Source organism: Neovison vison, chromosome 1 (assembly GCF_020171115.1).
Source record: "Neovison vison isolate M4711 chromosome 1, ASM_NN_V1, whole genome shotgun sequence".
NCBI lineage: Eukaryota > Metazoa > Chordata > Mammalia > Carnivora > Mustelidae > Neogale > Neogale vison.
The window spans coordinates 53,692,935-53,709,308 of record NC_058091.1 but is presented as its reverse complement, the minus strand read 5'-3'; the positions used below and the strand labels follow the sequence as shown (position 1 = coordinate 53,709,308).

The 16,374-nt window shown below is 37.0% G+C and overlaps 1 protein-coding gene across 1 annotated transcript in view; it reads right to left on the bottom strand.

Moving 5' to 3' along the window:
* Positions 1–16,374, bottom strand: part of PPIL4 (peptidylprolyl isomerase like 4) — a 35,068-nt gene that overhangs the window by 12,453 nt on the left and 6,241 nt on the right. Inside the window, exons 2-10 of the mRNA XM_044247086.1 lie at positions 15,607–15,674; positions 15,455–15,519; positions 15,079–15,196; positions 13,320–13,462; positions 12,816–12,912; positions 11,946–12,062; positions 6,569–6,693; positions 5,036–5,102; positions 979–1,090 (exon numbers count right to left, since the gene is read on the bottom strand). Of these exons, the coding sequence (XP_044103021.1) occupies positions 979–1,090; positions 5,036–5,102; positions 6,569–6,693; positions 11,946–12,062; positions 12,816–12,912; positions 13,320–13,462; positions 15,079–15,196; positions 15,455–15,519; positions 15,607–15,674 (912 nt within the window). The remainder of the gene's footprint in view (positions 1–978; positions 1,091–5,035; positions 5,103–6,568; positions 6,694–11,945; positions 12,063–12,815; positions 12,913–13,319; positions 13,463–15,078; positions 15,197–15,454; positions 15,520–15,606; positions 15,675–16,374) is intronic.

Here is a 16,374-nt window from a genome sequence, read left to right as displayed (position 1 = left end):
GAGCCATTAACTCCATGAGAAATTTAGGTCCAAAGGAAACTGAGGGCTTGAGAGTGGAGTCTGAGATCTGAGAGGCTTAGAAGATTGGAATAAGTGAGGCTTTAAACTTCTCTGATCTGTCAAAAGAGACATGGACCAAAATCTCAACAGAGCACCAAGCAGATAGCACGACATCAGGAATGTACATAGATGTTCACTAAAGGGTGTGAAAAGGGAGTGTCCCTCCCAAGTGCCAAAAATGAAATCAACAATCCCTTCAGAAAAACAGGACCTACTGTTATGTCTTTACTGGCCTTCACTGGCAAAGCCAGGAAAAAGCATCCTATGCAGCCCCTCTACTCCCAAGTTGAAAAATGTATGTATAAAATATACATACTTCCTTTTTTAAAAGAAAAAGCTATAAATATACATAAGACCTACATGGCAATAAAAATATGAAATAAGAGGAAATTCTAACATAAAGTAAATATATTTGTATGTATGTTCAAAGAATATATATGGAAAATAATACAAGAACAGATAAGAGCGGTTACCTCTGGGAAGGGAAATTGGAAAGATGAGGGGCAGGAGTGGAAGGGAGAGTTTTTTACACCACCTTTTCAATTTTGTACCATATGACAACTAAAACAAACTTTGAAAAAAACTTAAGAGTTTTGCTCCTAGGAGAAACAAGCCACCACAACCACCAAAATCATTACTTTGCAAATATGCCGCATTTGCAATGGGTAATTATAATTTATAACACAAAGATAGTGAATATATTCACCATCAGCTTAAATACACAAATACACACTCACACACACTCCCCTGGTACCCTAGATTCTTCTTATCAGCTACGTGAAACCATAAATGGCAGAAGTTCCATCAATGAACATTTCTCCTAATAAACAGCACTAAGGCAAAGGAGGTACAGCCCACACACACACGCATGCACATACATCCACAGTGAACAGAAACAAAGGAAGCTGAACAACATACCTTTTCCTTTCCATTTAACCTTTGCAACAGACTGGCTAAAATCCACATGTATTCTTCTGTCATCTATAAGTACATTGTCCATTTTGAAGAACGCTTTCTCACAATCTTCTTCCTGATAGTAATTATAAAAACTCAAGCATAAATCTTTATGGGAAAGATTTCTGCAGCGAGAACAAATACTGAAAATACCACACGTCTGTTGTTATGAACACTAATTTTGAATGTCTGTCACACCCCAGATGCTGCTGCAAGTTCTGCATCTATGGGCTCAGTTAACTCTGATAACAAGCGTATGAAGTACTACCTACCATTATTGCCATTTTCTCGAATAGAACACATAGGTTTAGAAAGGTACGGAAGTTGCCAAACGTCAGCTGGCAAAGGGGAAAGCCACGATTTGAGCTGAGGCAGTGTGACTGTAGTGGACATACATACGTTTACAAACTGTGCTGTCCACCTCCCTTCACAAACCCTTTCATTCAAAACCCAAAAATATTCTGAAAGTTGAAAGCTGTTGTTATAAACTTGGTGTTAAAATCCCATTTGACAACAAAACTGGACCCAACAGAAGACCATGGCCTTGATTTATTCCACTTAGTGTCAATATGCATTAGTTTCAGTGCAGAAATATTCTCTGAATGATTACAGAGTGCTGACCCAGAAGAGTATTATTTAGTCCATAGACGTGTGTGTATACACACACACATACACACTTCACCTTTCTAAGTTCTGAAAAAACCTGAAATCAGAAACTTAGCTACTCCCAAGGGTGTGGACAAAGGACTGTGGGCCAGAGATACCAAGGTCTGTGTTACATAAAGATTCTTCCTGTCAACAACTTCACAAACCCCGTATCTCCATTTCTGACATCTGAAGACTAGAAATAATGCATTTTAACCCAGCACTGAACAAGTATCTCCTATATTCCTGGAAACATATTCTTTTTTTTTTTTTTTTAAGATTTTTATTTATTTGACAAGAGAGAGATCACCAAGTAGGCAGAGAGGCAGGCAGAGAGGGGGAAGCAGGCTTCCCGCTGAGCAGAGAGCCCAATGTGGGCCTTGATCCCAAGTCCCTGAGATCATGACCTGAGCTGAAGGCAGAGGCTTAACCCACTGAGCCACACAGGCACTCTGGAAACATATTCTTTGGTGGTGTGCTCACAACTTACTGGAGACAGTTCAGAGAAGAAGATTTAAAAAAAAAAAAAAAAAAAAAACTAGTTATAATTTATTTATTTACCATGTATGTAAAGAGTTAAACGGATTATAAACTGCATAAAGATACAAAGAAAGATTTATTTATCTCTGTACTACATCATTTAGAACATCATCTGGCACATGATAAGCAATCAGCATATTTCTTTTTTTAAGTAACCTTTACACCCAACATGGGGCTCAAACTCATGACCCAAGAGTCGCATGCTCTACTGATCAAGCCAGCCAGACGTCCCAACAATCAATGCATGCTTGACGAATCTATATACTTGGACAGGCATAACTGCATCACTGCACCATTTCCCTAAAGAGAAAGTTCTTAGATACTTCACACTTATGTAGGCACCTGATTTATGACAAAGATGGCACTGCCAAGCTGTGTGGATAATGAGTCGCCTTGTTATCCAATGTAAGAAAAAATGAAATTTAATATGATACACATAACACTGAAAAATCAACTTACAGATCTAAATGGGAAAGATAATTTCACAGCAAACCTTCTAAAGGTAACACTGGAGAATATTCTCATGTCTGTGGGGTAGGCAAAGCTTTTAAAAACTAGCCGTAAGAAAAATATTGACAAACTGAACTAAAAACCAGAAATTTCTGCTTATCCAAAGCTGCCATTAGAAATGGTGAAAAGGCAAATCTATAGAGAAGATACTTGTAACACATACAACTAAAAAATAAGCTTATATCCAGAAAATGTAAAACAATCCTTATAAATCAAGAAAAAGGAAGCCAATCAAAAAGTGGGGAGCCTGCTTTCTCCTCTCTCTGCCTACTTGTGATCTCTGTCTGTTAAATAAATAAATAAAATCTTTTTTTTAAATAAAAGAAAGATTAAAAAGGAAAAAAGAAAAAGGACATCCAGGGGCGCCTGGGTGGCTCAGTGAGTTAAAGCCTCTGCCTTCGGCACAGGTTATAATCCCAGAGTCCTGGGATCGAGCCCCGAATCGGGATCTCTGCTCGGAGGGGAGCCTGCTTCCCCTCCTCTCTCTCTGCCTGCCTCTCTGACTACTTGTGATCTCTGTCTGTCAAATAAATAAATAAATAATAAAAAATAAAAAATTAAGAAAAAGGACATCCAAATGCAATAATCATATGAAAGGGGGCACAACAAAGGAAATGCAAAATAAAGTCATCATTAAGATACCACTACACACTCACTAGAATGGATAAAAATTTAAGACTGATCATACTAAGAACTGGTAAAGATACAAGATGACAGGGACTCTCACACATTGCTAATGGAAGTGAAAATGAGTATAACCACTTTGGAGAAAAAAAAAGTATAACTACTCTGAAAAACTGACTGAAATAATCTACTATACCCACAACTATCCTATGACCTAGCAATTCACTCATAGGTACATACCCAACAGAAATGCATATATATGTACACCAAAACATATGAAGGAAATGGTTTACAGTAGAACCATTCATAATGACTCAAAACTACGAAGGACCCAAGTGTCCATAACAGCTGAATGGAAATCTAAATTGTTTTAGATTATAATAAAATAAAATACTATATGGCAACAAAAATCCATATACACACAATGAAATATCATGTCAATGGAAATTAACGAAAAAGGTTAATAAAAGCTACATGTAATCGGGGCACCTGGGTGGCTCAGTGGGTTAGAGGCTCTGCCTTTGGCTCGGGTCGTGATCCCAGGGTCCTGGGATCCGGCCCGCATCAGGCTCTCTGCTCGGCGGCGAGTCTGCCCAATCCCCCCACCCCCGTCTCTGCCTGCCTCTCTGCCTACTTGTGATTTCTGTCTGTCAAATAAATAAATAAAATCTTTAAAAAAAAAAAGGTACATGTAACAATATATAAATCTTACAAATATAATACTTAAGCTAAAGATGCTGGAGACAAAAAACACGTACTGTGTTTACATTTATATCAAGTTTAAAATTAGACAAAACAGATCTATGATGTTAGAAGTAGCAGTGATATGGAAGGCCTCTGGAATTCTGCTAAGTTTTTTTCTTCTAATCGCAGTGCCTGATATACAGAAGGTATTTGATAAATGTTCTGGAATAACTATCAGTTAGAAGGAACTACAACTAGATACACATCAGTCCAATGCTGCTTAAAGAAATGACACAGCCTCTGATAGTGGCTAAAAGCAATAGGAACAGAGTCAGACTTTTCTAAATTCAAACCCCAGCTATGACATTCACTAGTGGCATGATTTTAATCAAGTCACATGACTACTATATGTCTCAGTTTACTTATTTGGAAAAGAAGGAAAGTACCTATCTCATAGAGTTGTGAGGGTTAAATGCAGGTCAAAAAGTGTAATGCCTGACTTAAAGAAAGTTATCTGAGTGACATAAGCTATCATTATTATTATAGATACTATTTAATCCAATATTCAAGTTGAATTTATAAGGAGGGTAATGCCTAGAAATATGAGTTCTAAACAAACTGATAAACACCATAAAATAGGTGGTCAGTGACAGAGCTTGGGTTAATATCTAGAACTTTATACTCAGCCCAGTTCTCTATTACTCAATTATGGATCTACATAAACAATGTTGAAAAATCACTTATACAATGTGAAGGACTTTACCTAAAACTTTAAAGTTTCAAAGACACATAAACTCAGACTGCACCTGATCCTCATGTAAAGGTATACATATTAACACCAAAAGATGTTGAATTTACCCTCTATTTGAATATATAAAATTATCTTTCTTGGGTGCCTAAAGAAAGGTTAAACTAATTTTCTACTTTCAGAGACAACAGAGTTCTATAATTTTTCACATTTTAACACTATATAAGAACAAAATAAATATAAACTTAAAGTATGTATATTATGACCTACCTTTTCAAATTCAATAAAAGCATAACAGAGGGATTCTCCTGTCTTCCAATCCCGAATAACTTCACAACTGAAAAAGTTTGGAAAAAGTGACTTTTAAAGAAAAATCATTCACTTTTACTCTTCAAAAGTGAAGAATAAAATAAGCCAGTAATTAAAAGTCAAAGTTAGGGGGTGCCTGAGTGGCTCAGTCAAGCATCTGCCCTTGGCTCAGGTCATGATCCCAGGGTCCTGCTCAGTGGGGTGTCTGCTTCTCCCTCTGCCTCTCTTTCTCTCACACAAATAAATCAATCAACAAATAATCCTTTAAAAAATATATCCTCAAAAAATAACCTTTCATGGGGGCACCTGGGTGGCTCAGTTCATTAAGTGACTGTATTAGGCTCAGGTCATGATCCCAGGGTCCTGGGATCAAGTCCTGTGTCTGGCTCCTAGCTCAGCAGGGAGCCTGCTTCTCCCTCTGCCCGGTGTTGCCCCTGCTCATTCTCTCTCCCTGACAAATAAATAAATAAAATCTTCAAAAAAAACAAAAAAAAAAAACAAAAAAAACACACAAAACCTCATTAAAAAAAAGTCAAACCATGGAACTATATTCCTCCAAATTTCTTCAATAACAATTAAAAAAAATAGTTCACTGGTATAGTAACAAAATTATCTCAATTCTCCTCTAAATGCCCAATCTTGGCCTACAGTCCTCAATTTCTAATGCACTGAAGAAAGTATAAGATAAAATTATTTACTTCCCTGTGCCAAAAGTAAACCCTTGCTAAAAAACTCTTCAAGTCATAATTCACTTCTGGTCCAAATGTAGATGAATTATAGAATACCTAATGTTACTACAAAATAATGTAGGCACATTCATACATATATACATGTTTAATAAGTTTATGCTTTGTAGTTTTTGAATTTTAATATAAATCAAGCTTAAATTCAACCCTTAAGTATAGCTATTAGACTTAAATCAAGTAAAAGAGCCAATAAGATGGGAGTTGAAAACCATGCAGCTTGTCCATTTCCTCACATATCGTAAGTCTCATTTTATTTTATTTTTTAAAGATTTTATTTATTTATTTGACAGAGATGGAAAGTACAAGCAGGGGAAGCAGCAGGGAAAGGAAGAAGCAGGCTCCTGCTGAGCAGAGAGCCCGATGTGGGGCTCAATCCGAGAACCATGCAAGACCTGAGCCGAAGGCAGACATTTAACCAACTGAGCCACCCAGGCGCCCCATAAGTCTCATTTTAAAAACATGAAATGAGGAGAACTGTTCCATTCACTTCTTGTTTTAAAGCAAAAATGTGTGTTGGAAGTGGGACAATCAGTCAATCATGTGTGTGTGTGTATATATGTACTATGTATATATATTTGTATGCACACACATACACACATATACATACATATTTTTCTTTCCCACTGTAAAAAGATTTATCTGTAAAATCCATCACTACAAAATTCTAGAATTCACAGATTCATCAAAAAATGTTCTTAGAAAATCACCAATACCTAGCTTTTCTAAAATTTCTAACTCTAGAGATTACCTTCTTATTGGTCCAAATCTTGAGAATATTATCTCCAGATCTTCATCAGTGGTCACCGGATTCAGTTTACACACAAACAGCACATTTTCTGGAGGTTTAATATCTGCATCAGGTAGGTCTCCCACCTAAATTATAAGTAAACAAAAATTTAAATCAATTCCTTTGTTGTTTCTTTTCTAAAAATACCCATCTAGCCCAAAATGCTGATTTCTCTAAACAGCTAAATTTATATTAGAAATCTACTACAGAAAAATTTTTTTTTTAATTTTAAAAATTAAAAAAAAAGAAAGAAATCTACTACAGGCTTAGTAAAAGAAATCTAAGTATGATTTCAAAATTTGAAATTACAGGGGCACCTGGGTGGCTCAGTGGGTTAAAGCCTCTGCCTTTCGCTCAGGTCATGATCCCAGGGTCCTGAGCTCTCTGCTCAGCGGTGAGCCTGCTTCCCCCCTCTCTCTCTGCTTGCCTCTCTGCCTACTTGTGATCTCTGTCAAATAAATAAATAAAATCTTTTAGGGGCACCTGGGTGGCTCAGTGGGTTGAGCCTCTGCCTTCAGCTCAGGTCATGATCTCAGGGTCCTGGGATCGAGCCCCACATCGGGCTCTCTGCTCAGCAGGAAGCCTGCTTCCTCCTCTCTCTCTCTCTCTCTGCCTGTCTCTCTGCCTACTTGTGATCTCTGTCAAATAAATAAATAAAATCTTTTAGGGGCACCTGGGTGGCTCAGTGGGTTGAGCCTCTGCCTTCAGCTCAGGTCATGATCTCAGGGTCCTGGGATCGAGCCCCACATCGGGCTCTCTGCTCAGCAGGAAGCCTGCTTCCTCCTCTCTCTCTCTCTCTCTGCCTGTCTCTCTGCCTACTTATGATCTCTGTCAAATAAATAAATAAAATTTAAAAAAAATTTTTTTTAATTGAAATTACAATGTTCCTGGTAGTAATATTAATAGCTAACACTTATCCACCTCTGACTTTGTATGTACAACATGTTTGGCACTTCATATACACTACCAACCAATTCTTAAAACAATCTGTGGTTTCCATTTTAAAAATGAATAAAATTAAATTCAAAAACGTTAAATAACTTAAGGCCACATAGCAGTATGCAAAAGAGTTGGGATTTGAACCCAGATCTATCTGGCTTCAAAGTCCCAATTTTATCTCCTATTTTACTTTTTTCAAATATTTATTCTATTAAAAAAAGAATTTATATAAAGTATATCTAAGTTAAGAAGCATGAAAATAAAAAACACCCATGATGCCAACAACTAGCTTAAGAACCAAAATGTCCCCTATTCCCACTGACTCTGCCTTTCTCCCCAGAATACCAAATGTCCTACTTTTCGGTTTTCTTTTTTGGACATTCCCCTGGATCTTCAGTTTTCCCACATAAGTATGCATCCCCAGCAATACAGTTTTAGTTTTGTTTTTAAACTTTTGAAAAATATTATTATCCTGACTCTAAACTTCTGCAGTAGTAATGTCCCATTCTTTCATACTGTTGTTCGATATGAAACAGCAACAATTCCTGGACAGTGTTTCTAGCTTTTTACTCTTATCCTCATTATCATCTTCTACTTCAGCCAAACTGAAGTCAACTTCACAGACAACTACTGCACTGCACAGGGAATTCCACTGCCTACGGAAGAACCGTTGAGGGTGACTGTGGGAGAAAACCATGATGATGGAATTGGTTTCATCGTGGGAAAACTGTATTTCCCATGGATCTTTAGATAAGAAAACAATATTGTTTTATACATATATTCAAAAACTCTCAGAGATAATTTCTGATAACATTATCATGTAAAATGTCTCCTCTTTAAAACACACTTTAAAAAAATTTTTTAAGATTTTATTTATTTATAGAGGGCACGGCTTGCATGGAGCACCGGGTGTGGTGAAAAAATAATGAATACTGTTTTTCTGAAAATAAATAAACTGGAAAGAAAAAAAAAAGATTTTATTTATTTATTTGACAGAGAGATAAGAGAGCACAAGTATATAGAGCAGCAGGCAGAGGGAGAGGGAGAAGCAGCCTCTCCGCTGAGCAGGGAGCCCGATGTGGGACTCAATCTCAGGACCCTAGCATAATGACCTGAGCCTGAGGCAGCCGCTTAACTGCCTGAAAAAAAACATTTTTTTTTATCAGAAATAGTAATAAGCAACAGAGCCAGTATGATCTGCTCAGTGTTTCTGAAGCCTATCAAAAGACGATAATCTGGGGTACCTGGCTGACTCAGTCAGTAGAGCATACAACCCTTGGTCTCGGGGTCATGAGTTCAAGTCCCATGTTGGGCGTAAAGCTCACTTTAAAAAAACCTTTTTTTAAAAAAGATAATAATCTATGTCCAATAAGCAATATCCCAGTATGTAAGGGAAAGAGCAAATCAGTAAAAATTCTGAAAAGCACCTATAATACTACATCTAAAGGAAGCACAAAAGGAAAAACAAAAAAGATTATTGAGTTAAAAAAGAACTAGCTACACTACTTGGTCAAAATTAACTTTAAAATACTATAAGGGGGGCACCTGGCTGGCTCAGTCTGGGACATGTGACTCCTGATATTGGAGTTCTAAGTTTGAGCCACACACTGGGTGTAGAGATTACTTAAAAATAAAACCTTAGGGATGCCTGCATGGCTCAGTCAGTTAAGTGTCCGACTTTTGATCTAAGCTCAGGTCTTGATCTCAGGGTCATGAGTTCAAGCCCCACATTAAAAATATAATAATGATAATAAAAATTTAAAAATAAAAACAGAAGATAGAGGGGCACCTGTCTGACTCAGGTGGCAGACATGTGACTCTCAATCTCACGGTTGTGAGTTCAAGTCTCATGGCTGGGCACAGAGCTTGCCTGGGTGGCTCAGTTGGTTGGACGACTGCCTTCGGCTCAGGGCGTGATCCTGGAGTCCCGGGATCGAGTCCCACATCAGGCTCCCAGCTCCATGGGGAGTCTGCTTCGCTCTCTGACCTTCTCCTCGCTCATGCTCTCTCTCACTGTCTCTCTCTCTCAAATAAATAAATTAATTAATTAATTTAAAAAAAAAAAAAAAAAAGAAAAGAAAATGGCAGTACCCAGCTGGTTTAGTTGGAGGAATATATGACTCTTGATCTTACGGTAATGAGTTCAAGCCCCAAGATTACTTATATAAACAAAACTTAAAAGAAAAAAAAAAGATGAAACAAAACAACACCTACTAGAATGGCTAAAAATCCAAAACACTGACAACACCAAATGCTGACAAGGATGTTGATCAACAGGAACTCTCAATCAATTTTTTTTTAAAGATTTTAATTATTTTTCAGAGAGCGAGAGAGCACATGCACACAAGCAGTGGGAGTGGGAGGCAGGAAGAGAAGCAGGCTCCCTGCTGTACAAGATGCCAGATGGGGGAACTTAATCCCAGGACCTTGGGATCATGACCTGAACCTAAGACAGATGCTTAGCCAACTGAGCCACCTAGGCGTCCCTGGAACTCTCAATCATTACTAGTGGGAATACAAAATGGACAGCCAGTTTGGAAGACAAACTTGGCAGTTTCTTAAAAAGATAAACAATCTTACCATAAATTCCAGTAATTGCACCTTTAGATATTTATCCAAATGAGTTAAAACATCTATCTATACAAAAACCTGCATACAAAAGTTTATTGCAGCTTTAGTCATACACTTGCCAAAACTTGGAAGCAGTCAAGGCATTTTTTAATAGGTAAATGGATAAACAAACTATGGTACATCCAAACAATGGAATACAATTTTGTGATCAAAAGAAATTAGCTATCAAGCCACAAAAAGACAAGGAGGAAAGTTAAATGCATATGGCTAAGTGGAAGAAGTCAATCTTAAAAAGGCTATATACTGTATGATTCCAACAGTATGACATTCTGGAAAACACACAAGTATGCAGACAATAAAAAGATCAGTGGGGGTTCCCCGGGCTCAGTCAGTTAAGCATCTGCCTTCAGCTCAGGTCACAATCCCGAGTCCTGGGATCAAGTACTGCATCAGGCTCCTTGGTCAGCAGGGAGCCTGCTTCTGTCCTCTGCCTCTGTCTCTCCCTGATAATCTTGTCCCCACCCCACCCCACCCCAAATGAATACATAAAATCTTTAAATAAACAAAAACAAAACAATACAAAACAAAAGATCAGTGGTTGCCAGGGGTTCGGGGCAGGGAGAGATGAACATACCGGGATTTTTAGGGCAGTGAAACTATGCTCTACGATACTATAATGGTAGATATATATCCTTATACATTTCTCAAAACCCACAGAATGTATACAAAGAATAAAACAATGTAAATTATGGACTTTACTTAATAATATATCGATATTGGCTTACCAACTGTACCACACTAATGAAAAATGTTATTAAGAAAACTGTTGGGGAGGGGTAGAGAGGTACCCAGGAATTCTCTGTACTTTCTGTTCAATTTTTTTTTATAAACCTAAAACAGTGGGACACCTAGGTAGCTTAGTAGGTTAAGCATCTGCTTTCAGCTCAGGTCATGATCCCAGAGTCCCGCAACTGAGCCCCATATCTGGCTCCCTGCTCAGCATGGAGTCTGCTTTTCCCTCTCCCTCTGTCCCTCCCCCTGCTCCTGTTCTCTCTCTCTCTCAAATAAATAAATATTTTAAATACATAAATAAATAAACCTAAAATAGCTCTAAAAAAATAAAGTTTTATTTATTTATTTGACAGAGATCACAAGTAGGCAGAGAGGCAGGCAGAGAAAAAGGAGGAAGCAGGCTCCCTATGGAGCAGAGAGCCCCATGTGGGGCTCCATCTCAGGAACCTGGGACCATGACCCGAGCCAAAGGCAGAGCTTTAACCCACTGAGCCACCCAATTCTTTTGGGTGCCTCAAAAGAATTATTCTTTAACATACATAATATTTGGTCTAATAAACACTCTTCAAAAACGAGATGAATATAAAAAACTGAAATTCAATGAATATTTGTAAATTGTACATCCACTACTCATCTTTTAAAAAGGCACTTGGCACTATATTGATTTTGGAACCAAATCTGTTTACTATCACGTATTATGTCATATAAAATTTAATCCAGAAAAAAAATCTTAAATTTTTATTACTCTAACAAAGAGCCAAAAATAGGGATGCCTGGGTGGCTCAGCTGAATGAGCATCCAACTCTTAATTTCAGCTTGAGTCATTATGTCAGGATTGGGGATCGAGCCCCACATTGGGCTCTATGCTGTGTGTGAAACCTGCTTGAGATTCTCTTCCCCTCTCTTCCCCCAAAGTCCTGCCCTCTCCCTATCTTAAAAAAAAAAAAGAAACAAAAAGAGCCAAAAGTAAACTCATAATGAGTTATATACGAAATAAACCGCAGAACAACTATCTGAACAAAGATAATCATCTTACCATTTCTAATAGAATAGCTTGAGTTTTGGCCTCTTTTTCCGCCTTTATTTCTTCCACTTCTTCAGCTGATCTTCCTTTGAAATCATCAATTTCTTCATCTGCTCCTATTCGACCACTCTGTAAAGGCAGAAGTTACTTAAACATATAGTGAAAAAATGGAAAAATCTGACAAACATGGGAGATGTGATGCTTTATCCTTAGTTCCATCAAATGTGTTAGAATAGAAACTGAAACTTAACAAGCCTCTGAAAATTGATTGAAATTAATTTGATAATATGAGCCAGATGAAGCTTCTAATTTATTGTTAAATCAAGATAAGCATTATAAAGAAACTATCTGGTATCCAATTCAGTGCTGAATGCAGAAAATAAATGATCTTAAAAATTAAGCACCAAATCCCAACTATGAAGATCAATTCAGCTTTGAGAAAGCTTCATAAACAGAAACTTATATCTTAAAAAATCTGAAGGAAAAGTCTGCATTATTCCACAAAAATTTCTGGGTTCTAGCATGGCTCCAGAGTATTCCCAGCTGAAAAGCTCCCTTACAAGGTAATAGTTTATCTTAGCCTTAAAGCTACACTCCTAGAGTTAAAAGACAAGAAAAAACATTTTTGCAAGGTATTTACATAAGCTTTCAGAGCTAAGGCTCTTCTAGTGGAACAGAAATTGAAAAAAGGAAATTAGGGATATGAAAAGATAGCTAGAAAAATGAGTATCTCTATGGAAAGAAAAAAGAATGCTAAACTTGTCCTAGTAGAACTGATCAAGAAAGACAGTCATTCTGAAGAAGTTTTAATAGACTAAAAAGCAAAATCTATGCAAAGCATTAATATGCATGTACATTCAATCACAAGAGGACTCTACTTACATCTAGCTGTTCCCTCGTAGGTTCTGGTGATCGATCAGGAATTAATAAATCAGGAGGGTCATCAAATGGATCATCTAAAATCACTGTATGATTTATCCTTACAAAATAAAACCGGGTCAAAGGTTACATTTGCATTAGTTCAGAATCCATGTTTTATTTTTTATAAAGATTATAACAAATGTCTTAAGTATTTCTAATGCCCCAAAATCATAGGCATTTAAATTTTAATGCACAAGTATGTGTTACTAGAGTATACTTTCACAATTAGTGTTACTGTTTCTCATTGTTCGATATTAGATTTACTACTCTGCATTACTCTAAAAATATTTCTAATATCTAACTCTAGGTATTTCTGCCATATTTCTCAATAATACACATTTTTAAAAACTAAATTAAGGATTAATAATTCTCCCTACATAAGCAATTATAAATAATTAGTAAAAGTATAAAAATACAAAAGGTCTTTTTTACTTTATAAATAGTACACCGGGATAGCAACCACACCTGATATCTTGATATGGTACAAAGTCCTTGTCAACAAAGGTCTCATTAATTTTCTTAATTATGTCCATGCCTTCTGTCACCTCACCAAACACTGTATGAACACCATCAAGGTAATCTAGATTATCTCCCGTAGTAATAAGAAACTGAATAGAAAAACATAGAAAAATATACATATATATATATATCTCTGTAATTCAAACTGAAATCAGTTACAGACTGACAAAAATACACAAAAGCAATACTCTACATTCACTGTACCCACTTGGTACTAGTACTAATTAAAAAGTACAAGCTTATATGTAAAATATCAATACACACAAAGATGCTTCCCTGATTCTTAAAAATACTTGGGCAAGGGGCACCTGGATGGCTCAGTGGGTTAAGCCTCTGCCTTCAGCTCAGGTCATGATCCCAGGGTCCTGGGATCCAGCCCCACGTCGGGCTCTCTGCTCAGCAGGGAGCCTGCTTCCCTCTCTCTCTCTGCTTGCCTCTCTGCCTACTTGTGATCTCTGTCTGTCAAATAAATAAATAAATAAATAAATAAATAAATAAAATCTTTAAAAAAAAAAGTTTCCTTCTCTATAATAAAATAAAATAAAATAAAATACAATACTTGGGCAAACCAAAGCTCAGTTTCTTCACATGTGAACTGTGAGGGGAAAAAAATGGGTTGTTGTCAGGATTAGACAATGAATGAAAGATTCTCAACATGATCTGTTTTGAAGTAATAAATACCAAAAGAAAACAGACCACAATGTTGAACATTGATGATCCATGGATAGTAGAATTGTGGATAATGTTATTTTTCTCCCATGTACTTTTCTCTATTTTCTGAACTCCTAACACTGGACATGACTTACATTTAAAAGAACAAAGTATGGGTGACTGGGTGGCTCAATTGGTTAAACATCTGACTCTTGATTCCAGCTCAGGCCATGATCTCAATGTTGTGAGATCGAGCCCTGAGTCAGGCTCTGTGCTGGGCATGGAGCCTGCATGGATTCTCTCTCCCTCTGACCCTCCCTCTCTAATAAAAAAATTATAACTAACTAAAAAAAGAACAAAGTAATTTCTTTAAAAGATTTTATTTGTAAGTAATCTCTACACCCAGCATGGGGCTCAAACTCATCCCCGAGGAGTCACACATTTTATGGACTGAGCCAGCTAGGCACCCAGCAAAATAACTTCTTTATATAGAAAAATATACAGTATATTTTTCTTCTAACAACTATCTTTGAAATTCTCTCTCTCTTTTTTTTTTTAAGGATTTTATTTATTTGACAGACAGAGATCACAAGCAGGCAGAGAGGCAGGCAGAGAGAGAGGGGGGGAAGCAGGCTTCCCGCTGAGCAGAGAGCCTGATGTGGGGCTCGATCCCAAGTCCCTGAGATCATGACCTGAGCCGAAGGCAGAGGCTTTAACCCACTGAGCCACCCAGGCGCCCCTAAAATTCTCTTCATATTGGATAATTTAAAAAGATACCTTGTGGCTCTTTCCAGTCCTTCATTTTAAAACAAAACTCATCTTGGGGTGCCTGGGTGGCTCAGTCAATTAAGTCTCTGCCTTCAGCTCAGGTCATGGTCCCAGGGTCCTGGGACTGAGCCCTGCGTTGGGCTCCCTGCTCAGCAGGGAGTCTGCTGTCCCTTGCCCCTCCCCCTGCTCCTGTTCTCTCAAATAAATAAAATCTTGAAAAAAATATTCTCTACATAAAAAAAATAATAAAAATATTAAAAACTCATCTTCTTACTCATATCCTAACCTGAGATCCATGTTGATCACTGCCATTGTTCACCATGGACACGGTGCCTTTCTTCTTGTGCTTAATTCTTGGCACTTTTTCAGCCTCGAAAAAGCTTGCTTGATCACCATACAGTTGACTGAAAATACATATAATAAAGTTATAAAATATAAGTACTCTCAACATGAAATGCAAAGTACTAGTAACAAGTAGGATTATCATTTCTTTTTAGAAATGCCATTATGATTAAAATACTTTTTTTTTTTGCTATAGACATTTAGGGAGATTGAAAAATAATCTATATTTGAACTGTATTTTAAAATGCAGATTGAAATATGTTAGATAACACTGTTGAGGCAATTCTATTTTTTCTCATTTAAAAAATAAAAGAACTCACCCAAAAACAGACTCTCCTCCACGACCAGTCCCTGTAGGATCACCAGTTTGTATGATAAAATCCCTCTATAATAAATAGGATATTTAGTTAATTCACAGAGTTTGCTAAATGGTTCCAATAATATAGGACATGACTAATATCCACCAACTCACCTGTACATTATGAATAAGACAATAATTATAATACTTTATTTTGCACAACTTCAGGAAATTCAAGCAGGCTGAAAGAGAAGTAAATAGTAAATTTATCATAGTTGTTCACAAAAACATTTTTTTTTAAGATTTTATTTATTTATTTGTCAGAGAGAGAGGGAGAGAGAGCGAGCACAGGCGGACAGAATGGCAGGCAGAGGCAGAGGGAGAAGCAGGCTCCCTGCCGAGCAAGGAGCCCCATGTGGGACTCCATCCCAGGACACTGGGATCATGACCTGAGCCGAAGGCAGCTGCTTAACCAACTAAGCCACCCAGGCATCCCCACAAAAACATTTTAAACTAAGTAAATCCACAGTTGGCATAATTTAATTTCTAAATTATCAAACAAACACCCCCAATGGTCAAATATCCTAAATCATAAAAAAGGTGTAAGTGTACAAAAAGGCAATAAATTTTGTATTTCAATATATTTATCTTTTTATTCTCTTTTTGGACTTCTTGGGCATCTGAACTAATACAGGAAACTGACAAGTATTTGGGATAGGCAACCATTTATTAATGGATTAGTTCTGCAAGAGAAAAAAAAAACCCAAAGAGGATACTATGATGGAAAAGAATCTGAGTATCTGAAAAGGGGTACAAATTATATAAACTAGAGAAAATCAAGTATCTGAGACCAATTTCTTAAATGACTAAATAGCTCCTCACAAAAATCCATATACTTATCATGTAGCAGCTTTCTCATATAAATGTACTCATTACTCAATA